Here is a 24430-nt window from a genome sequence, read left to right as displayed (position 1 = left end):
CTGGTTCCAATGTGGGTACACGTCTGTTATCATCATAAGCTCTAGACAATCGTCCTCTCAAACAAGCTATTGCGGTCACTCCCCTCATACATCCTGGGAGATCCCTTAGTCTATTAACATATGTGTTGTGTGTGGTGCACATGTTGTTCGTCTGCTTTGCTTGCTCTTCTGAAACAACCCCTCCTTCTCCTTCTCTGTGGGTCCTAAATTCCCATGACGCCAACTTGTCTGTCTCTATTGACTGTGACCGGTGCAGCTCCCCCCTCTCGTCCCCACTGTGTTTGTTGTCATTGTCGGATCCTGTGTCCATGTTACTACAGAAATCATCAGCAAAACTAAGTCTCCTCGATGTCAAATCTGTGTTAGATTTCATGCTAAGATCGGTGTCTACTAAATCATACTTGCTGCCTGCTGCCTCTCATGATTGCTCTATACATTGCTTGCCACAGATTCCTCTAATAATTTATTTCCGGTTATAAAAAATATGATCCAATCTGTAAGCAACACTCCGATATCCTCTTGGTTACAACAGTGCAAAAAGTCTCTTCTTGAAGATATCTCCCTTAAAGATCTGCTAGAATTTCCAGATAAAGCGAAACTTAAACTATTTAGACATGACTGGATTATCACAAGAGAAAAATGTCTTCATTATTCTGCCTTTAAAGCAGGCCCTTTATTGAGAAAGCACTGAATGACATTCCGAAATATCTCCTCACATCCCCAGATAGATCTTATGTCGATACTTTTCTACGCTTCAGGTTAAATCTACTTCCTACTAAAATCAAACTTGTACAATATTCGAAAGATGCAACGTTAAACCGGACATGTAGATTTTGTAAAACATCTAAGAATGAGGAATCTACATTCCATCTAATTTCGAAATGTCCTTCTCTGCTTGAATTAGGGTAAAACATTTTCATATTTTTTTTAAAAATAGAGTGTTGTTGACCAAAGGTCAGCTATAGAATGAGATATTTAATGCATCAAAGGATTCATTAATTATAGCCACTGTACAGTATCTCAATGAACTGAACCTGGGAAGAAAAAATGGTTGCCCTCTCAATCTCTAATGGAAGTGAATAATCTGTTTAATTTATGTACTCTGTATTGAATGTTCTATTGCACACAATTAATCTAAATGTGTTTTTTAGATTGGCTACCTTGTTTTAAATGGTTAATGTACTATTCAGTGTTTTAATAATGGAGATGTCCAATTTTTAACCCTATTCGATTATGTGATAAGATATGTAACCAAATGTGTAACAAATTGAAAAAGTTGATTTTTCAACTAAAACAATTGCAATACAAAAAAGAAAGCAATTCCTGTGATTTTATTTTATATATTTAAAACATGGATTGCTTCTTAAATAAATTAATTTCAAATGCTCTGCTACCCCTAACTAGCAATCACAGCGATTCCCACATCTCAATATATTATAGTTTCGAAGTATTTACTGTTTTCTTTTGCCACTCAAAAATTAATTTCAATCTCAGAAAAACGTTTGAAGAATGAAACCTAAACTTTCCCCAATCCCCAAACCTTCACAAATCATCCTTTCTTACCCTGCATTCTCCCTGGCATTAGAACTACCCTACGTAGCCCCCTTATGTCATTTTAGGGCAGTTTCCAAAAACAAATTGAGATTTCCAAAATGGCAGATGTTTTATTAGCATAGAATTTTCACGAAACCTGGGGCCAACCACAATCTGTGTTATATTTATTCTCTTGCCAAAAATAATTCAAAATGGCACAGAGGGGACAACATGCACACAGAAGCATTTGCCCGCCAAACAGTTTACAGGGATCTTGAAAATGGGCCATATGTGTATTCTCTGTTGCTCTTAATCTCTCTCCCAAATGTTCTTTCCTGCTTTTTTCTCAATAGCTGGGCTCTCTTTCCTTCGGTTTTTCCTCAGTGTTTATGTTTAAAAAGCGTTATAGTTCCCTTTTCCATTACCATGGCGGCTGAAAAACCAAGATCTAGGGAAGGTGTTGCAGCGGTGGTGGGCTGCGTCGCCGCCAGAATAAAGTAAGTGTGGTTAGGCAAGGGGGTTGGGATTAATAAAAAAAGGTACAGGGTGGGTGTCTAGAAGATGGCAGAGCGGGCGGTGGAGGCAGCCAACTGGTTCCATGGAACGCGGGCTGAACTCGGGAGTATCAGCCCGCGAATCAAGGATCGTGCTTGGCTGCGCCCCCTGCCCGGGTGCTAATGAATCTTTGCCACTCTGCAGCAGCTGTCACAAAGTATCAGAAATAAATCGCAAATCAATTCCCCTGTGCCCAGGAAGCTGTGGTGATGTGCAAAACTGGACTGCCGACCTTCCAGAGTGGACTAATACCTTCTCCCTGTCTCCAGCGTCTCACACAGGCCCCTAAGATTAGAGTGTTTCAAATCCGGAGCGCGTTCCCTGGCCGTGGGAGGGGCCTTCGTGGAGACTCTCGGGCGGGGAGTGGGGAGGGTGGTGAGGATCATGCAAGGTTACCTAAACTGCAGAAGAAGCACAAATTCCGCAGGCCCCTTATAGAAGCAGGCAATGACCTGCAGCAACTAAACATCATGCTATGGTGGTCCACCAGGTCTTTCAGGATCCAGGCGCTCAGAAGCATGTCAACATGGTGACTATAACGCTTTTTAAACATAAACACTGAGGAAAAACAGAAGGAAGGAAGGCCCACATATTGAGAAAAAGTAGGAAAGTAAATATGGCAGAGAGAGATTAAGAGCAACAGAGATGGAGAATACACATGGGGATAAGATCCCTGTAAACTGCTTGAAGGGCAACTGCATACGTGCATGTTGTCCCCTCCATGACATTTCAATTGTTTTTGGCAAGAGACTAAATGGAACACGGATTGTGGTCGGACCCAGGTTTCTGTGTCGCATTTACACCCTTGTCAAAAATGATTCCTAAGTGCCTCTGGCCATGCACGCTTGGTAGGGGGCATTTACATGGATGCCTATAATTTGCCAGCGTTAAGCAGGTTGAAAAAGTCTGCCAGATTCCATAGGCGTACTGGCAAAGCTGCTCCTTCAGCATGGGGGGGTCAGGAGCTTACATTTTCATTTGTGCCCACACTCCATGTGACAGATGCATCAAAATCGACTGGGATGGTTAAAGAGGTTCTGAAGAGTGCTTACAGTGGTTTTCACACTTCTTTCACTAGTCAGGTTAAATCCAAAATGAGGCCAATGTGTTTTTCATATGTGAAGACGGCAATGCTCACACTCGCCCCTTATTAGCACAGGGGCGTGTCTTACATCGGTTCTACGTTATTTCGCCGAATGATTTTACATCGTGGGACTTTTCATCGCCACCCTTTCATCGCCAAAAACTCCTTTTAAAAAAAAGTTTTTGGCGATGAAAGGGTTGGCGATAAAAAGTCCCACGATGTAAAATCATTCGACGAAATGCGTGTATACCCTTACATCATGCAGTAATGGTTTATTCCAACAGGGCCTGACCAGGTGCAAGGGGCTCTGCTGATGTGAGTACTTGTATATTCAGGTCTCGCCCTCTGTGGAACCTGAATGAGGGAACCATGCCATCTACCCGGCTGGAGAATGTAACAATATGGCGTTAAGCACCTGTTGCAAGGGCTGGAACGGTTGATAACGGCCCGAGCAAAGCGAACGGTTGATAACGGCCCGGCGGCCCGAGTAAAAGGCCTGAGCGAAGCATCAGTGAAATAGACGGCAATGTACAGGGAATTGTAGATTACACAGGGCCTCAATACGTGATTGGCAAAGCAGTAACATGTTGGCAGTAACGGAAATGCTACCAGTTTTACTACGCTGCTAAATTGCACGTTTGCCCTTGAAGTGGAAGATTTACCTTCAGCAACATACTAGTGGTAAATCTTAATCTTCTACGCCAGAAACGATTACAACAGGCCGAGTACCGCACAAGGTAAATCTGACAAATCCGCAAATTAATCCCATGGCCTCCAGGATGGACACTGCAATGCTGACACTCATAATCTGGCGGTAAATCTGCCGGACTGAGGGGTGGTAACAGTAACTGAGTATGGTGGTATGTCGACAGGAATACTGCCAAACCCAGAATGAGGCTCCATAGAACTGTAAAACGGTGCCCATCATCCTTTCGGGGCAATACAATTAGCATTATTAAGTTTGGTGACAACACTTATTAATTGCAAATGCCAAGAGAAAACTCACTTTTTTATGAACTATATTAGTGTTCAAAATAAAACTGACCAGAAAAAAAGACATGATTAGCAGCTTGGGGGCCCGTGGACAGAATGTATTGAGCTTTGGGGGCACGGATAGATAATGCAGTGAGTGTGGAACTCGTGGGAGCGAGGGGATTGGGGCAAATGAACGGGGAGTTCAGGAGACACTGACAGCGTGACAAGCTGGGCTGCAGACAAATAGGCTCTCAAGAGCCATGGCCACACCCAGAGGTGCTTGAGGTAGATGCGAGAAGCTGGAATGAAAATGAACAGACTGTGCGGGAAGCAGGGGGCAATGATAGTTGGGTGGGACACACGACAGCGTGAGGAAGAAGGGGCAGCAAGCGGAAGCCGAAGAGAAAATGGACAGGCAGTGTAGGAGCACATGTGGAGACAGTGCAAGTTGACAGAGAGTGCGAGACAAACATAGAGACAAGCAAGAGGAGGCGAGAAGCTGAGGAGAAAATGGACAGTGTGCATAGCAGGAAATGGGCCAGAATGCTGCATACGACACTCTGCTGAATCTGCTTGGAGCCCTATTATCACACTGAAGTACAACCAACACGAAGAGAAGGTTTTCAGAAGACTCTGCAGTGTGAGAACATGATACTCTAAAGCAAAGTCAACACATGAGCAACCCACCTTTCAACGAGTAGATACTTTCAGTACAGGAAACGGAATACAGAAACAGCCAAAGCTTCACATACTTGCTAAAGCTTTTCAAAGTGGTATACATGTCCTGCAATGTACAGACATGTTTTCTTAGGGTGAGTAGTGCCACCAATCAAACCTGCAGAGCCCAACTTCAATCATTCACTCAAAAGTGTTTCTTACTGCATCACTAACTGTTTTTGGCAAGAGACTAAATGGAACACGGATTGTGGTCGGACCCAGGTTTCTGTGTCGCATTTACACCCTTGTCAAAAATGATTCCTAAGTGCCTCTGGCCATGCACGCTTGGTAGGGGGCATTTACATGGATGCCTATAATTTGCCAGCGTTAAGCAGGTTGAAAAAGTCTGCCAGATTCCATAGGCGTACTGGCAAAGCTGCTCCTTCAGCATGGGGGGGTCAGGAGCTTACATTTTCATTTGTGCCCCCACTCCATGTGACAGATGCATCAAAATCGACTGGGATGGTTAAAGAGGTTCTGAAGAGTGCTTACAGTGGTTTTCACACTTCTTTCACTAGTCAGGTTAAATCCAAAATGAGGCCAATGTGTTTTTCATATGTGAAGACGGCAATGCTCACACTTTCTTACTTTCTTACTGCATCACTAACTGACATGTTTAACATTTTTAAATTGTGGACATTCTTATGTTCCAATAATGCTCTTTGCTTTTATGCAAATTGCCAGGACTGGGTTCTATGAAGAGATACTGTATTGCCAACCTGGCCTGGGCCCACGCCCCTCAGCCCCACCCCCTCCAAGGATGGGAGAGTTCCCCTAGTACATTCTTTTAATTTCCAGCACTGAAGTGTGAGGAGAGTGCCAGGGGCATTTGGAGAGACAGAGTGAGATGTGCATAGCAGATGGCCAGAATGTGTGAGGAGTCCAGGCACATTGGCAGATAGGGCGAAAAGCTGGTGGCAGCACAAGACTCTGGGCTGAGGGTAACCCCTGAAAACACAGACTGCATCTGGAGAAGCACCATTTGGCCGTTGACGTAACAGGGGCTCCCTCAGCCCCCGCTGCCCCGTCACCACATGTGTTTTTGTAGTCACTCTGCCTTCATAAAGAAATTATTTTTGTTACAGCATAACCAAAATAATTTGTTTATGAAGGCAGAGTGACTACAAAAAGAAACTATTTCTTTTTGAAGTCCGAGAGCTCCTCTCACCCCATGACATGGAAGCCTCTAGGCTGGAGATACCCATGGGTCAGGCGCGCTATATAATAAAATAAACAAACAAACAATAGGTGGCTGCCTGTGTGAGTGTATGGTGAAAGGGTGAACCCTTAAATGCATACGTGGCTGTCTGTGTGAGTGTATGGTGAAAGGGTGCACACTTAAATATGTGGATGGCTGCCTGTGTGAGTGTATGTTGAAAGGGTGCACACTCAAAGGTATGGATGGCTGCATGGGTGGGCCTGAGTAATGAAAGGGTGCACAATTAAATGTATAGGTGGCTGCCTGTGTGAGTGTATGGTGAAAGGGTGCACAATTAAATGTATAGGTGGCTGCCTGTGTGAGTGTATGGTGAAAGGGTGCACACTCATAGGTATGGCTGGCTGCCTGGGTGTATCTGTATGGTGAAAGGGTACACACAAACATGTATGGCTGGCTGGGTGTGCGTGTGTGTGTGCTTATGTTAAGGGGTGCAACAAAACCTACATTTCAGAGGGGTGCTAACTCTTCAAAGGTTGGGAGAGGTGCTTACTTCACGGGCGTTGGGGGAGAGGCAAACCTGTTTGTGTGGGGGCAGCTAACTTCTTTATGCATACTAATGAGACTATTCTAGTGCAGCTTCAATGTTACAAGCAGTTAATTCTCTCATTTAAGTCTGAAACCACTCACTTATGGACTGCTGTGAGAATAAGCAGTCTCCTGTCCCCTCTCTACCCTTGAAATCACTTCCCTGGTATGCAAGTACTAAACTCACATCAAGATTTCAATTGCTTAAAGAATCATGCATTTGAATGCAGGTACTAATAGTGAAATGATTTACGTTAGTAATTGCCAGGCCTTGGTTAACAGCGAAATCCAGGTGCCCAGGTGCTGTGTACCATCTGTGTCCTGTTTTGTCGGGCAATGGCTCTGTAGGTCACCCAGATCGAGTCAACATAGCCCAGAATTTCAGGGGATTGCGGGGAGGGCTGAAGCCCAGTATGCTCATTTGTGTTGTATCACTACTTGTGTTAAATCCCTTGGTTACTTATTGGTAATCTTCATTACTCATAGCCCTATTCTTCCTCGTCCCCGTACTTGTGTATGAGGCACTTTGCCTCGTACACAAGTACTGGGATGAGGTAGAGGGACATGGAGGTAATGCCTGGCTTAGTTACCTGTAATCTTCATTATTCATGGTCCCACTCTTCCTCATCCCAGTACTTACCCATGAAGCAAGGCGCCTCATACGTAAGCACTGGGACAAGGAAAAGGAACATGGAGGTATTTCTGGGCCGAGAAGCTGATTTTGGGGGTTAGGGTGGGACAGGTATTGTGCGATAAATGCTCATCCATGTCCAGGCTAAGCACGCATGATATGTGGTATTATTGGCTAGAGAGGAATTTTGGTGCCGCCAGTCTAAGTCTGTTTTTAACTGGGCATCTCTGATAAAGCGGTCCTGCTAATTGTTATTACCTGGCTAGACTGGCATTTGGGTGCTGGCAGTCTAGCCGTTTCTTACTGCCGCTTTGTATATTTTGCTGGGCATGCATCTGTGATAAAATAACCATGATAAGTTATTGCTTCGACTGACATTTTGGTGCAACCAGTCTAGGTATGTCTGAATTTGGCTGCAATGCTTTACTGTAATATGTTATTACCTGTCTAGACTGGTCTACATTCTGCCGCCAGTTGGACATGTTTTCATTCTGGCATGGCATTTTTAATAGCAAAGCATTATACTAATTGTAGCATTAATGTTCCTGTGCACTGTTGGTGACATGCATGCATTGATTTTTTTGATTGGTGTTACCCTACAAAACAATTGCAAACGCTCTGGCTTTTTAGCCAATTCTTCTCAGAAAGTGTGCTGTATAGTGCGTAAAAACACATATGTATATTGTTTTCCTAGTGCCATGTGAGGTGCAGCAACACGTTCCTGCGTATTGCGCAAGTGTGGTGATCTAGGCCGGCCCAGAGTGTGGCGTGACCAGTGATTTGTTGCAGAGTTGGGGGTAGGAGGGCCGGAGCATGGCTCGCAGGGGGCAAAGTTTGTGTTACGCCACTGCGTTTGGCCCTGTGCATAATAGACAGATGCAAAAGAAAAGCGTCACATTCCATAACACCTGCGACCCTCCATGACGTACAACTTAATATACTGTACCATAACATAAAACACATACGATAACACACCACTCAGCAGACACGGATCATTACCTACATCATAAAACAACATAAGATTAAAAAAAAGAGTCCGGCATGGGTGTGTTGTCTGGCAGATGCGGGGCCCCGGGGAACCTCCGTCCAGGAAACGTGTGAATGCTATCCTTTTTTTAAAGACACCATAAACTTGGTAGGCAAACTACAGTAGACAGTATTGCAGAGGGTCTCCGGTGGGCGCCTGGCTGCATGTCGTTTTACGCAGAGCCAACACCAAAGCACACCCATGAAGGAAACCTCCACACATACACGCGCTCGAGCGACCCTGGGCCGTTCCCTCACAGCTGCTAAACGCTTCCAGAACTTTGAAGTGTCACATGGGCGCTATAGAAAGAAGCCCACCACCAGGACAAGCTAAAAGCGCAGCACATATAGGAAACGACCATCAGGGGCCGCTAGGGAAGTCCAGAATGGATAATGCAGGTAAACCTTACCTGGGCAGAGGCTGAGTGCACCCCAGGGTAGAATCCCGCTGCTGCTGCCGCCTGCCCGGCCACCTGAAGCCTCCTGCTGGGGGGGGGGGGACGGGGCAATGCACGCAGCCCTCCCAACTCACAGCCTTTACCCTCTTGCGCCCCGCCCCCTCTCCCGTGAAGCGCATCCAAGTCCTACGGATGCAACTGGAAGAAAGTGCATCGCTGATTACAACCAGCAGGCCCCACGCAGGCGGCCTCAGCGGGGGGCCCCACTACCAAACCTCTGCACGCTTCTCCTCACAGGCGGACTGTCGGCAGTACCACCACATTGGATGAAGAAGACCCCCAGGGTCCACAGGAGTGACGTGTGTGTGTATGTGAATGAGACGGTGCTCGAAGATCCAGGAGAAAGACTGCGGGTAAAAGCGAGACTCGCACCCAGTAAATGAGGCTGTGCTCCAAGGCCCGAGACTCATACCAAAGCCGTGGGGTTAGGCTCTTGTGCTCCATGCACAACGACACAGCGCCTCAAGGGGTGCTGTGGACATGCCACGAATGAGACTGTGCACTAGGGCAGAGACGTTTTTATGGGAGGGCAAAAGGGGCACTTGCCCAGGACCCCCACCTTGGAGGGGGCCACACAAGGCTAGCTGATCTGAAAAAGTAAGATTCCATTGTTCACTGGCCTTAAATAGCACACGTTAGGATAGTTTATGGGGTGCTGCTGAGGCTCTAAACCCATTGGCCCTCATTACGACCCTGGCGGAGGACCATAGTGCAATTTGCACCATGGTCCATGGCGCTAAGCTGCCAACTCCGCCATGGGGGTTGGCGGACTTACCGCCCCATTCCGACCTTGGCGGGGCGGTAAGTCCCCAATCCCCATTTACCCTTCCCCATTCCCATTTTTGCCCCATAGGGTATAATGGGAGTGGGGAAGGCGTTAATTACGCCACCGTAAATTACGGTGGCGTAATTAACAACAAGTCCCGTAGCGCCATGGATTTTTCCGCCTGAAGCAGGCGTAAAAATCACCATGGCGCTACGGGAACTCGTAGTCAGGCGGAAAGGTGCGCCATGGTTTACGCTGGCGTAAACACCTTCCCGCCAGGATCGTAATGAGGGCCATTGCCTTTCTGTTTTGGCAAGTGCATTCTGCCTTGATCAATTAATCATTTAATGCTTTCTGTGTTCAGTGTGGAATACATAGTTTGTGTGTTCCTTACGGCACAACTCTTGTAGCATGCTTTCTTTCCTGTGGGAATTATCATGATCATATGCAATAGCCACATTTCAAATGCATATTGATAAATTGAGTGCCACAATGGTTCAGAAGTTAGCTCAGTGTGTGAAGCACCAATTGCAGAGATATGTGTTCATATGCAAAATTAGAATATCACATTCCAGCAAGGCTGACTGAGCCTTTCCTATGTCTGAAGTTTATAAACCTGCTTGCATATGTACTTGGTTTTGCAGAACAACACCTGCTATTATCAGCGATGTACCTGTACCAGATAGGGCTTGCTATAAAATCGAACATATCATCCATATGGTGAAGGTCTAGAAATTGGTTTGTTCACATGGGGTGTTGTAAAACCTAGGCAATCGCCTCCAACGATGGCATAAACTGTTAGTCCAAGAGGTGAATAAGGATCCAAATTTAAGACTATGCAACAACAGCGTTCATGTTTGTATCTTGGATTTGCCAGCAGACGATACAGGGATCTTGGTCAAATCATCTAATATATCTTACATTACTGTGCTGTCTTCTGTGAGGTTTGCCTTCTGCTGGTATCGTTTAGCCCATTACTTGATCTTTCTTCTTATGTAGGCCATTTGGGTGGAAGGGTTGGTAGACAGAAAAGAGCAGACCATATGTTGAAGGCCTCAGACAAGCATATTTTAAGGTCTTGCCTGTTTGACACAAAAAATGCTTTGCTTTTTGGTAAAAGTCAAAGGATTTTATGCACTTTTATAAATGAAAATGTCACAAGCCATTGTTTTGGCAGTATTTAAAGCTTTAAAATACAAAAGACATACCTAGATTACATTTGGTAAATCACATCGATTGGCATGCTGGTTCTTATATACTTCCGTTCATGATGGCGAGAATGAAGCTAGAATCATTCCCATTTTGCATAACACCCTTCTATAATATTTTGTTTAAAAATGATCATGTTTGGTAATGTGATTTGGGTACTTTCCAAGTCTGTTTTTTTTATATTAAAATGAGATTGTTTTAGTTCATGGTAAGAACTGGAAAAGAAAGTGTTCATATGCAGAAATTGCAGAGTTGGCACAAATCCCAGCTTCACCTCTTAACCAATGTGCGATCCAGGGTATCTCATTTAATGTTGTATTGCCGAACCTCTCAATATTAAAAGTGCCTAAACCTTTCAAAATTGTCAGCCCTTCCGAGTAATTTCCTTCGCATGAAATGATCTTCATAAAAGCCTTATTCATGGTTTCACTGTGTTAATAGTGAGCATATTTATATCGCACACCACAGGCATTTGTTCCTCTGATATCCAATGGAAACACTATTTGAAAACCGTATCCCACTTCTAATCCCAGTCTGTCTGGATAAAGACACCTCCCTGGTAGCTTCTAATCTGCCTCCACTATCCATGCTACGGTGTGTGTAGCGTTGTCCTTCCTTCCAATTGGTGGCTTCTATCTATGCATGAGCACTTTTGCATTCTGTGAGGCAGGTAATGTGAGTTCTCTGTCTATTCTGGGTTACATGTACCTTTTACATACCGTCCTGCATTAATACTACATCTAGCTTCTTGAATGCTATTGATAGAAAGTCTCCTGTATCTATACTAGAACAGTAACCCCTTCGTAGACTGCTAATGTTGGTCTTCAAATGCTACTTGTTTATCATTATGATTAGAGCAAGAATGAAGAGGGTAAGGGGACTTAAAGGGAGTAAACGTGCTTATTATACTGCGAGACAGCATAGCAACCTATAGGATGTGAGCGCGACAGGTGGGGGGTGGTGGCGACCAGTATTATTGATCCCTTCATTCCTTTGGTTTGGTGGAGGGGGTCCCCAAATATCTCCGTGCCCAGGGCCCAAAAAGTGCTTACGATGCCCCTGCACTAGGGTGTGAGAACACCGGCTAATATAGCGTTGTAACATAGCACAGCGCAACAGCCCTCATTGTGTGACTCTTTCACCCAACCCGTCACATTTTCCCACAGTGTGATGCTCGCATCCAGCCATTAACAGTGCTGCACGGGGTGACAGTCCACCACCCAACAAGCTCGACTCTACGCCCAAGAAGAAACTGTGCTCAACTGTGAGACTTGTGGTGTTTTGGGAACCCCGCACACGCCTCTCTGTAGTCTCATCACCTCCCGATTACACGGAGCACCACAGGTTCGATCCCCGGGTCCGTGCTTAGAAACCACGTTATAAATAACCTATCATATCATCATGGAACTAGGCTGAAACCTCAGAGGGTGCAGGGGCTGGGGCGTTCTCCCCAAGCAATGCCTGTGGTCATTTGGGCAGTGTCATTAGCCAAAAACATGATAGGATTTAAATGTTAAGTGCCTGAATGATAATAGTGCGGTGGGTGATTGGCTCTGACAGCTGCTGTTCCACGGTGAGTTGCACCAAAATCCCAAATGCGACCAAGTAACACTACAGTTGTAATGTCTTCGAGGTGCCAGTGGGCAGTCAGAAGGGAGGTCCCGCGCAACTGAATAGAAAATGTGTGCCATCGCATAGGGTCACCTGGCATTGCATTGCAGTGCACATTATCATAGTATGGCCTCTGGAACAAATGTGCCACCCTACCTCGCCCAGAGGCTTTCTAGACACAGGCCGTGAGACCCCTGCGCTCATCACAGCCACTGCCCCGTCATCACCGGATTCAACCGAAAAAGAGCAGGTGGCTCCAGTTTCCCCGTGGCCGCAGCCACACTGTGGAACAACCTCCCTCTCCGCGAAACTCAAGACTCACCTCTTCAAATAACCTCTGTTGCACTCACTTTTTATCTTCCTCCCACTAAAGCCAACCCCCACCTCCCCCCGTCTTGTAATTCGCAACTAGCGCCTTCATGGCTTCGGCCTTTGTCATGCCGCTACAAATGTAATAAGAAAATAAATGAAAATAAATAAATAAAATAACAAGCCATGAAAACTGGAGAGAGAATGTTTTGTGACGGTATAAACAAATATATGCGACTAAGAGGGATATTTCCAAAGTGAAAAGGGTCATCCCTAGTGGTTTGAGGGCGGTCTCTTGGGCATGGCGACAATAACCACCTCAAAATCATTCTTCCTCCCACTTTGAAAACAAAACACTTGCACCAAAACAACACAAGTTACACAATGGGACGCACACCACTCAAAGCCACCTCTCCACACTACATTTCCCTAAAGGCCACCACAAGTAGACCATCACGACTCTTCACCCTCCTTGAACACAACTCTGACAGACACCACAGACAGCAACACAAACAATTTGCATTTGCTATTTTTAGTACATATTAACCACGGCTCCACACGACTCACAAGATACCTAGAACGTACACGGCACTCATCTGCACACAACATTGCAGTAATGCATCCTGGCGCGGCTTCTACGATAGTGCCATATGTCACCTCTTGCCAAGTCTGAAACTCCATAAAACCGTGAAAATGGAGGACGTTGTGCTATACAGGGTGTATAACATAGCATAATTTTTTTTTAAAATAAACTACAGTTTATGCGCACTGCACAACTTTTGTTTCAAACAAAAGACAATTTATTATTCATACATAGAAAAAAGAAGAAGACCAAGCTCGACCCATTTCCCTACATCTACTCACTCATTTCTTCATACCCAGCGTCACCTAACTCAATAAAATTCATTCATTTCCCACTTATAAGCCCACCCAAAGTAAAAAGTTCCAAAATTCATACTGATGCACTGCGTTGTACAGCTACTGCCAGGATCATGTCCAGGTAATTCACGAGTGCACAAAAAAATGTGATATTGTGCCCCGATATACACCTTGACCACCACTCATCCATGTTATGATCTAATGGGGCAAACTTTCCAAGGTGTAAAGAGCGATGATTTGCTAACTGAGTGCATTCAATGAGCAGGAGTCTCAAGGTTTCAGGACATCCCCCACAAAAGCGGCAGAGGTCATCTTTTATGGATTTATCCTTCCTGTGCCAGAGTATTTCTTTTGTTTTTAGAGTGTTTAACCGAAACCTGAGGAATTGGTCGCGGTGATGCCGAGATGGACAAAGCAGTAGGTAGCGTGAGTGCTCATTACATTTTTTTTGAGTCGCCTCTCATAGATTTTGTTGATTCCATTTTTTGATGATTTTCTTGATTCACGATCCATGCACAATTGTCAAATTTATTTTTTGCACATTGCTGGCGATTTATAATCTCTTGATTACTTATATCTGCGGCTTCCAAGAAAGACAATAGCTTGCTAGACCACAAGTTGAATAGATTATTGTCATTGGGATCATACTTGTTTGCAAAGATTTGGTACGCTGGTGCAGGGGCCTTTAGCGCCATCTTGCGCAATGACATAATAGAGTTCCACAACACTCTGCTGTGTATCGAGTTTAAAGACAGTTTGTGTCGTAGTATTGTCATTGATGTCGACTTTGGCAGCTTCAGTACATAACGCCAGAAGAGCCCTTCGAGTATTTGCCAGATGTCTTCGCCTACGTTCCACCCTGCCTCGGCGCTGAACGTTATAACTGGCACTACTTTTTGTAGGTAGAATCTTAAGACTGGTTCCAGTGAAAACCTTCCATATTGTCTGTTGATTTTCATGGCTTGTCGGGCAAGCATCAGCGTTTTTGCTTTTAATTCTTTGACCCAATGATGTTCACATATAGAGTTGTTAAATTCAATGCCCAAATATCTCATGGAGTCGACAGAGGCGATTTGGGTTTTCCGCGACTTTCCATCTAAAGGCTTTATTTCTCTTTTGTTTCAAGTTTCCCACGGATATGATTTTTGTTTTTGCTGTATTTATTATCAGCTCATTCGCCATCATGTAATCCTGCAGACTTGAGAGAAGGCGCTGAAGACCTATTTGTGTCCTGGCAATCAGCACCAGGTCATCTGCATATATGATGCATTTGATTGGTATTTGTTTGATCATTGGCGGAAAACAGTTTACTTGATCGAGAGAGAATAGTTTGAAGAGTTCCGCTGCAAGTGGACAGCCTTGTTTGACGCCTTTATGGGATCATATTGTGTTGGAGAGCAGCCCGCTGTTATTTAGTCGCCCTCTCATAGATGTTTGCTCGTGAAGGGCCATTATTGGGTTGAGGATAGAATTTGGGCAACGCCAATATGCCAATTTTGCCCAAAGTAGGCCACGATTTCCACTATCAAAGGCCTGCTTCATATCTACAAAGGCAATGTGCATTTTCCTGTTTGCTTTTAGCGCTTCAAGTTTCAAGATGTTCAAGGTTAACAGGTTTACGTCTACTCCCACGCCTTGCGTAAACCCAGTCTGGCATGTGTCAGCAATCTGTGCGATCTTAGCCCAGTTTGCGAGTTTTGATCTTAAGTTTGAGCCGAAAACTTTGCCAATCATATCCAGCAAGGCAATTGGGCGATAGTGGTTCGGATCGTCCCAATTGCCCCGCTTATGGATTGACTATTGCAGTGGTCCATGAGGCAGGCAGTTTTTTTAGCTCTGCAATTTTGGAGAACAAGTTTCCAATGAAGAGTTCCCATTCGCTTGAGTATTTTTTGAGGGCGACATTGGAAATTAGGTCGGGTCCAGCTGCCCGCGAATTTTATAGTTTTTTTATGGCTCCAATGATCTCATCATGCGACATCACCACATCCCATTGGGTGTCTTCATTGATGGATAGCGGTGCTGACGCGATGTATGACTTCTGGAAGACCGCCGAAAAGTGAATGTCCCATGCCTCTTCTGAGATTGTATTTGTTAGTGTGGGAGTGCATTTTGAAAGCCCCATGTTCAAGATTTGCCAGATTTCACGTGTGTTCTTGGTCAGAAGTAGCTTCAGCATTGACTCAGCTCGATCTTGATCGATAACAATGGCATGTGATCTTGCCCAGTTTCTATACATAGCTCGCCTTGCTTTCACCGCTTCTTGTATTTCTGATCTTGGCAAAATGTTTTTATTTTTCTTAGATCTTTCCGTAATGTCCTTTTTGCTTCGTGAACAACCATGTTGTACCGATGAAAATGCAACTGCCCTTGATTCGCAGGTAATTTTGAGGCAAACGTAAAATCCGTTAGCAATGGTATATAGTCAATGCCTATAATCGCCGCTGTGCTCTTTAGTCTCATCCCAAGTCCATGGATCTGGTTTCGATTCATTCGGAGACGATTGCCCTTGCAGTTTGTTTCTAAGTCGTTCTGATACATGCCAGCCTCAGGCGTGGAGGCCATCATACAGCTGAAGTGCAAGAGGCTATGATCACTATGATTCATTTTTCAAATTTGCATGTCAAGGATCTTTTTTTCAAAGCTTCTGGATACCCAGATGTAGTCAAGTATACTATGTGATTTTTGACGGTGCCACGTTGGTTTTGGAGGCACGTCACCTTTCACAACACCATTAAGCATAAACATATCTCGCATGGTCATTTCTTTTTGCCATCTCTGCCCTCTATCCACCACCGAGCCGTCGGCTAGTTGCCTGTACGTTTGTAGCGCTTCATCGAATTGAAACCAAGAGCAATTTAGGTCTCCGCAGCAGATTACCGTCAGATTGTTATAGGATAACATGGCTACATCTATTAGCTCAACAATAGCCTTTAGAAAGTCTGTTGTCCTAATTTTTGCAGGATTCCAATATCCATTTATAATCAATAGATGCTTCCTTGATTGAGGATTTTTTGCCATTGTGTGAATAAGGGTTGCTTGCACATATAGGTTTGGATTTGTCATAACTGGTGCTGACCATGTTTGCGTTATTCGCACCATCGTTATTAAGTCTGAACTCGGACGTCCTTTAACATTTTTTACCGCAGGGTTTAAGAGAGTAGTGAAACCGTCGCACATTGGTGTTTTGCAGAGCCAAGTTTCCTGTAGGCATATCACAAACACATGTTTCAGTGGGACTCCAAAATCATTAAATAAGTGTTTAAACCTGCATGTGTTCCATGATAGAAACTCATGCCTAGTCTCATGGTCTATTAGCCATGGCTTTTGGGAGCCTCTATTTTTACTTGAGTTTGCTGTTCTCAAAGAGTAATTTTTTGACGAGTTTCCATCAGATCTTGAATTTTGACTGATGCTCATGGACTGCCGCAAATCTGTACAATCCACAAGTTTCGACTGTTGTCGATTTGGATCCAGTTCCTTGTTGGCTTGTGGTGAGTTTTCCTGATCAGGCTCAGGCAGTATTTCAAAACCGAAGAACAAGAGGTCTTCGCTAGCTCTTAGAGGCGTGTTTCTGACTCCTGCTGCGTTAATGTGTAGCAGCACCTGGTCCGCTGATTTTTCTGTCACGTATTCGACGATCTTTATATCATCGGATTTAATTGTACGTAAGCTTGGAATACATTGAAACAGTTTCATTATGTTTGTTCTGTTTGGGTTTACCTCTGTTGCAACGCAATGAATGTTTTGAAGCCGTAGTTTTCGGCAGGCTAGTGCACCTTTGTTGTTTTTGATCTCATGGACCCTTGTTTTAAAGTGCACACGCTGATTACGTTGATTTTCTGTGAATTTTGGATTCAGCGGCCTTATAGGGATGTAACGGTATAACGGTATACCGTTAAAGATACCGTGAACCACTTAATTGAACAACAATGACCGTCACATTGTTTATACCGGTATACCGTTTATACCATTAAGTGTGCTTTTCAATCTGATTTGGAAAGGCTGCAGTAAGCAAGTGCTGCGCAGTCTTGGTCTTGCACTGTTGGATGTGCCATCTTGCAAGCAGTATCAGTTGGAGCAGTTTTTAATGCCATTCCATAAACCACACGTGCCTGACACAAAATCAGTATGTTAGCAATAGGAAGAATAAATACAGTGCCAAGAGGGAAAAGGGTTTACTTTGGGTTGGCAGCTGTGGGGTTTAAATATTTATAATGGATAATATTTGCTAAACATATGACAATGGGGGATTTCTGTGGTTCTATCATTGAATTTACATATAATAAGTCACACTGCGAAGTTCACTCATCTGTGGGTATTCCCTGCTGCCATACCAAAGGGTAAGATGTCCGTGATTACTGAACACCTTTTGGCCCTCAAGTAAACTAAAGGCTGTATCGTAAAGAGAGCGTGCGTGTGTGCGCACAAGCGTATACTACCATCAGCCTCCATTGATCTGTGGCATGCAGGTCATAAAGATGGCAACATGTTCATCTTCACCATTAGCCAGTGGGGGAGCTAAACGCCTAAATGACCACTTAAGAAAAAAAGCTATTCAGTTTGCTTTGCCAGCGCAGCAGGCCTCCCCTCCTCCGCCCTCCTCCTCCTCCTCCTCTCCACATGTGTTTGTTTTTGGTAAAAGCAAGGGGTGGCATTTCAGTGGAAAGTATGTTGAAAAGCCCAATTCTGGCCCTGGGTGCCTGGTTTTGTTTGCGATGATAAATCTGACAATTTATGACCTTTTTAGAAAATATTTGTTAAGATTGGTTAACTCCACCTGCTATACCGCGATAACCATGATATACCATCATTTGGCAAGAAGGTTATCGTACCTTCATAAAACTAATACCGTGACACCCCTACGGCCTTAACAAGATTTGTGTTTACTGCCGCCACAGTTTCTAATGAGGATTTCAGATCTTGAGTTCTCAATTTAAGAAGCGCTCCTTTATGAGGCTTCGACTGGTTTGCCTGAATTGACGTAGATCGATTGCTCCTGGAGGCAGAAAACTCGGCAGGCTCCTCATGATTTGAATAGGTTGATAGATCACATAAGCCAATTGACGAGGAGCCAGATGAGGAATCGCTTGACTCAGAATCAGAAATTATTCTATGTCTTTTTAATGGCAGTTTTTGGGTGTTTTGGCCAGTAGGTGCTTGCACCCTCTTTTTTCCTTTTGTCAAGATTTCTGACGGGTGATTGTTTGTGTCTGCATCACGTTTAAATAAGCTCAACTTTGTTGGGGTGGAAAGATTCCTTATACATTTCTTTGATTCTGACTGAGTGGACTGTTTGCCCTTTTTTGTTGCTTTCCGAGGAGCAGTTTTTTCCACTGTAATTTTTGCTGCCTCTACGGATGTTATGGCAGTCGTTTTTGCCACACCCGTAAAGATACCAAAAGATAAAAACAGATTTGTTGGTGGGATCTTTTTCACTTGAGTTTCTTCACAGTGAGGTTCCAATCCGCCTTTACTTCCCTCATCGCTGCATATGCTTTTTGGGCCACTCAAGGTTCTTTCAATTTCAACTTGAGAATCTTGACTCAGTGGAGGTTGTGGAATATCTACATCCAATGTAGTTGTCGGATTTGTAGAGACTGCCATAGAAATGTTCGTTCTTACTTTGCTCTATTCCGCCTCGTCACTCCGAGTTATCGATTCGTCTAACTCCACAATTTCTTGCGGGATATTCACTCCATTTAGTCTGTCCCGCTTTTGGCAGTCACCAGTGCGGGGTCCAGGATTGAACCACAGGTGCTCACGCATCCACTTAAAGGTTTCCAACATACTTTCAATCGTCTTCTCATTTTGAGAGCCTTGTTGAGTGCTGATTTCATGTTGCCTTTGCTGCCACTCAGCATTTTTGGCAGCATCCGCAGCTATCGTTTCTATGAGGTGATCGTTGCAATTTTCCATGTGCTCCAATTTTCGGTTCAAATTTTGCATAACAATGCATAATGCAGAAATATCATGGCATAACGCAGCATAGAAACAGTACCCCCATTGAACCAATAGGCCTAGAACTCGGCATAACCTTGCTATCTACAAATGTGCAAATCAAACGTGGGTTAATATATATTAAAATGAGGACATCCCCAGTATGCAGTCTGTTGGGTTTACTTTGTACGGCTATAATGGGTAATGAAGGTAAAGCCTTGATGTTCTTTAAGTTCATTAACGAAACACCTTTCCAGGAAATAGGATGGATCCCTGTTTGGGAAAAATGGAAGTAGGCACTCGGGAGTAAAGCTAAAGCAAGGGATTGGATTACACATTGTGGGCATGCTTCCCAACTAAAAAGCCTACTCAAATTATCAGGGCTACATTTTGACTATTTGACTATGGAAAGATACTTGGTACACATCCCATCACCATATTGTCCGGGACGCCATTTGGGGGTCGCGTTTTTTTAATTTATTTTTAAAATGGAGGCTTCTGGGCTGTGGCCAGCAGCATGTGGCTCTTTGTTCCTGGAGTGGCTGGTTTTCTGCTTGCTATAGCCTGTAATATAGCTCAGTGGGTGGAGCGCTCAATGCTGCAATGTGTGTGTGATCTGCAGGTTGCAGGTTCGACTCCCGGCAAGGTCAACTTAGCCTTTGTTCCTGCTGAGGTTGATAAATGAGTACCAACACAGGCTGGTTTATATTGTATGTGCATTTGTTCTATATGAAGCGCTTGAGCGTAGGTGCTTTATAGTAACACATCATTATCGTTTGGCCTTGGATGTCTGCTTGCATTCACAGTAATTTGGTAATATGGACTGATATTAACTTCCTATTTTGTCAAGGGTGAAAGATTATGTTCCATCCCTTCCCGTGATATCATTTCGGGGTGGGGTCAAATGACATCACTTCCTGTGAGGTCATCAAGGGTCATGATGTCACTTTCACTACTCCTGGCATTTTGGTGAAATGACGTCCCTGCATATTTATTCATTTTAATTTGTAAAGCGCCCACTGCCCTGGAGCATCGTGGCGCTGTTAAGAAGGCTCACTTAGTTACATAAGTGCATTAGAAGGCATACAAACATGTTGCTTCAAACAATTATCGTAGGAGGTTTTTATTGCTATTAATATTGAACCAGGTAGCCATGTTAGCAGTGTATGGGTCCTGGCATGAAATAGAGGTGGCAGGTCTCAAGTGGAGGGGACTCGCAGGTGGACCGAGTGTCCCCGCTTTTTTTTTTAGAAGCCCCTCCACGTTTTTTCCGAGGGGTCCTTGATATTCTAATTTTTGGTGACACCACATTCAATTGGTTTGTTAATGAGTCCCACCACTTTTTTTAGCACTGGACCCCCTGAGAGTTGGCCTATGGATGCTGCAGATCATTGAAACTGCCACATGGATCTGAGAGTAATAGACATACAGGCCCTGGGGCAACATTGCAGCATATACCCGGGGCAATGTGTACATGACTGAGAATATAAAAACCAAACACTTTGGAAGCAGCATATACCCGGGGCAATGTGTCCATGATAATACAAAACCAAACACTTTGGAAGCAGCATATACCCGGGGCAATGTGTCCATGATGATACTGAGAATATAAAAACCAAACACTTTGGAAGCAGCGTATACCCGGGGCAATGTGTCCATGATAATACTGAGAATATAAAACCAAACACTTTGGAAGCAGCATATACCCGGGGCAATGTGTTCATGATAATACAAAAGCAAACACTTTGGAAGCAGCATATACCCGGGGCAATGTGTCCATGATAATACAAAACCAAACACTTTGGAAGCAGCATATACCCGGGGCAATGTGTTCATGATAATACAAAACCAAACACTTTGGAAGTAACATATACCCGGGGCAATGTGTTCATGATAATACAAAACCAAACACTTTGGAAACAGCATATACCCGGGGCAATGTGTCCATGATAATACAAAACCAAACACTTTGGAAGCAGCATATACCCGGGGCAATGTGTTCATGATAATACAAAAGCAAACACTTTGGAAGCAGCATATACCCGGGGCAATGTGTCCATGATAATACAAAACCAAACACTTTGGAAGCAGCATATACCCGGGGCAATGTGTTCATGATAATACAAAACCAAACACTTTGGAAACAGCATATACCCGGGGCAATGTGTCCATGATAATACAAAACCAAACACTTTGGAAGCAGCATATACCCGGGGCAATGTGTTCATGATAATACAAAAGCAAACACTTTGGAAGCAGCATATACCCGGGGCAATGTGTCCATGATAATACAAAACCAAACACTTTGGAAGCAGCATATACCCGGGGCAATGTGTTCATGATAATACAAAACCAAACACTTTGGAAACAGCATATACCCGGGGCAATGTGTCCATGATAATACTGAGAATACAAAACCAAACACTTTGGAAGCAGCGTATACCCGGGGCAATGTGTCCATGATAATTCTGAGAATATAAAAACCAAACACTTTGGAATAGTAGCAGGCAATATCTTTAACCTAAGCATTGGGGGGACTGTCGAGGACAACTGAAGCGAAATCAAAGGGAATGAGTGCTTATGTTAATTGTACTGCATAAGTTTGCTATCTAGAATAAACAAACTATAGCTAAATTTCATTCATAAGGTATTAGATGAACTGCCCTTTGTGAATTGACATGAGCTGTGATTATAATGAACTATGGATTATACTGAAAATGTCAATGAATTGTATTTTTTTTTAGCTTTATAGCGCTGTATTACGCTATGATACTATTTGGTTATATTTTATTATGTTGCGTGAAAGGTTTATTGTAACTGTATCGCACTGATATCAAAAACAGAAAAGAGTTTCATTAATTCGCCTGTGAAGCAGAGCTCTGGTCGCCCAAAACAACTCCAGTGACTGGCAACAACATTGGAGGAAATTACTTTTGGGTCTCCTACACAGGAATCTGTGGCTCACACACTGGCTTGTGAAACTGCCTGTCAACGCACGTAATATGGGACTGAGCGTGTGGCAGCGCAGCCAAAACGCAATTCTAGATCACGTTCTTGTGTGCCAATAACAGAGGAGCACGAGAGGACACCATTTTGTCCCTAAAATCACTAAACCTGCCCCATTGTAAAGAAGTCTTTTTTAGAATAGTGTGAACTTAATCACTTCTAAGGACTCCAGCTTTTGTAGTTAAATGAGAGAAGTTGCATTATTTGTTCAGGATCACATATTTTAGTTAAGCAATGAAGCTGGGATTTTGACCTTCTTTGCAATTTAGACTTTTCACCACATACCTTCTGAACTCCATTTGGTACAAATATGTAAATTGTGACTTTCAAGGACTCCAACACTATCTTATAGAGTTGACTTGCAAAATACACAAATCACATGGGAAAGCGGCCTGGCAATATGTAAATTATTATAGAAACATGTTAAGCCAAAAGAATGCCATTGTAGCTTTATTTTGCAGTTCCTGACTGGAAAACTAAAAGTCCCAGAATGCACAATAACGCAAGCCTGTCAAATATCCTGTTTTACACCAGTGTACTTTTAGCACTTTAAGACACATAAATTGTGTAATACAGTCACCTGGGTGTAGGAACCGCTTGTCAGAAACGTCCACCTTCTTCGTATACATGGTGTCAAGAACATTTGACTAGTGACATAAGAACAAATCTTTCTTTGCATGTCAAGCTAGTAGACATCATGGATATAGACCAGGCTCGCAATCGCCAATGGGCAAAAGGTCAATGCCCGAACGGCTGGCTCAATGTCTACCAGTGTAGATCTGTTTTATGGCTTATGTGGCCACTTTTATGACTCAGTACACTGAAGCTGGTAGTTTTAGCCAATATTATTTGCCCAATATATTTAAAAAGACCCATTTAAAAAACTTCCCACATAAAAAAATACAGATTTTAACTCATGAATATGGGTCACTTATTTCTTTGGTGTGAGGAGTGACTTTTTGTGGATCAGTCCTGCCCAGACATAAACTAATCTTTAAAAGGGAGACTTACTGTATTGCTCAGCAATCCACAGGGCTGTGCATGCGTTGTGTACACCATATTTAGAAACATCATATTCGTTGGGGATTTACAGATCTCTTGGCAGACCGCCTATCTAAGATAAGTGACAGAATGGCGCCATCAAACTATCGGCCGATAGCGTGCCTAGATATGACCAGCAAGATATTTTCCTCAATACTTTTAAAAACGAGAACATTTTAGGTGCTTTATTTATGATGTGAACATACTCTTTTTATCTAGTTTTTGGTCACAGATTGTATTCTGAAATAGCTGGGGTACCTGGCGTTGCCTTGTCCTGATCGAGTGGCGTCTCATGTGCCCTGGAGGATGTTGCTCTTGTCCTCATATCAGCAAGTCTTGCTTCCGTTTGCTCTGGCATCTCATTTGCCCTGGAGAAAGTTGCTCTTGTCCTCTGGTTGACAAGTCGTGCTGCTGTTTGTTGTTGTGTTTCAGAAGCTCTTGGTATTGATTTTTGCTTTGCATCAGATGGAGCTTTTCCAAGTGATGTTTTTTTTTTTTTGCGGCTTGTTTCAGTCACTCAATGGCTTCAGCACATTTGAGAAAATGTCCAAGAAAGATTGATTGAGTGTGCTCTCTTCTCGTGAATGAACTTAAGTAAACTGTAACCTTGCCATTTCCCATATTTGGATTGCCGTTATAAACATTTTCTTTTTTAATTGCCTTTAAAAATGCTTTAATAAACTCTTTCAAACTGTATACAGTAGTAATGAATTTCAAAAGGAATAACGTTTTGCTTCAGACACTTTTCCAAATGTTGCCTCCTTCTAGTACCTACTGTAATGAATCAGGGTGAGCAGCAGTAAATTAGGGTGTCTACGGAGTACAATTTTTTGCATCCAAACATAGACTATAATCTTTTCCCAGAAACATGAGGAAATCCACGCAAAATTTGGTAGACGTGGGTTCCATGGTGTGGATTTGCATAGCCGGGCAAATATTCACACAC

General features: G+C 43.7%; 1 protein-coding gene across 2 annotated transcripts in view; it reads right to left on the bottom strand.

Moving 5' to 3' along the window:
- LOC138583157 (uncharacterized) overlaps window positions 1-24430 on the bottom strand; it is a 90116-nt gene that overhangs the window by 51823 nt on the left and 13863 nt on the right. Inside the window, exon 1 of one of the 2 annotated variants that reach the window (XM_069655143.1) lies at window positions 8676-8845. The exons of the other annotated variant lie outside the window; for it this stretch is intronic. Coding sequence (XP_069511244.1) covers window positions 8676-8842 — 167 coding nt within the window. The 5' untranslated portion in view covers window positions 8843-8845. Of the gene's footprint in view, window positions 1-8675; window positions 8846-24430 lie in introns of those variants that run through there. 2 annotated transcript variants of the gene reach the window in all.

This window comes from Ambystoma mexicanum, chromosome 3q, assembly GCF_040938575.1.
Source record: "Ambystoma mexicanum isolate Mex_15411 chromosome 3q, UKY_AmexF1_1, whole genome shotgun sequence".
In the NCBI taxonomy this organism is placed as follows: Eukaryota; Metazoa; Chordata; class Amphibia; order Caudata; family Ambystomatidae; genus Ambystoma; species Ambystoma mexicanum.
Note: the sequence above shows the minus strand (reverse complement) of the source record. Positions and strands in the feature narration are given on the sequence as shown.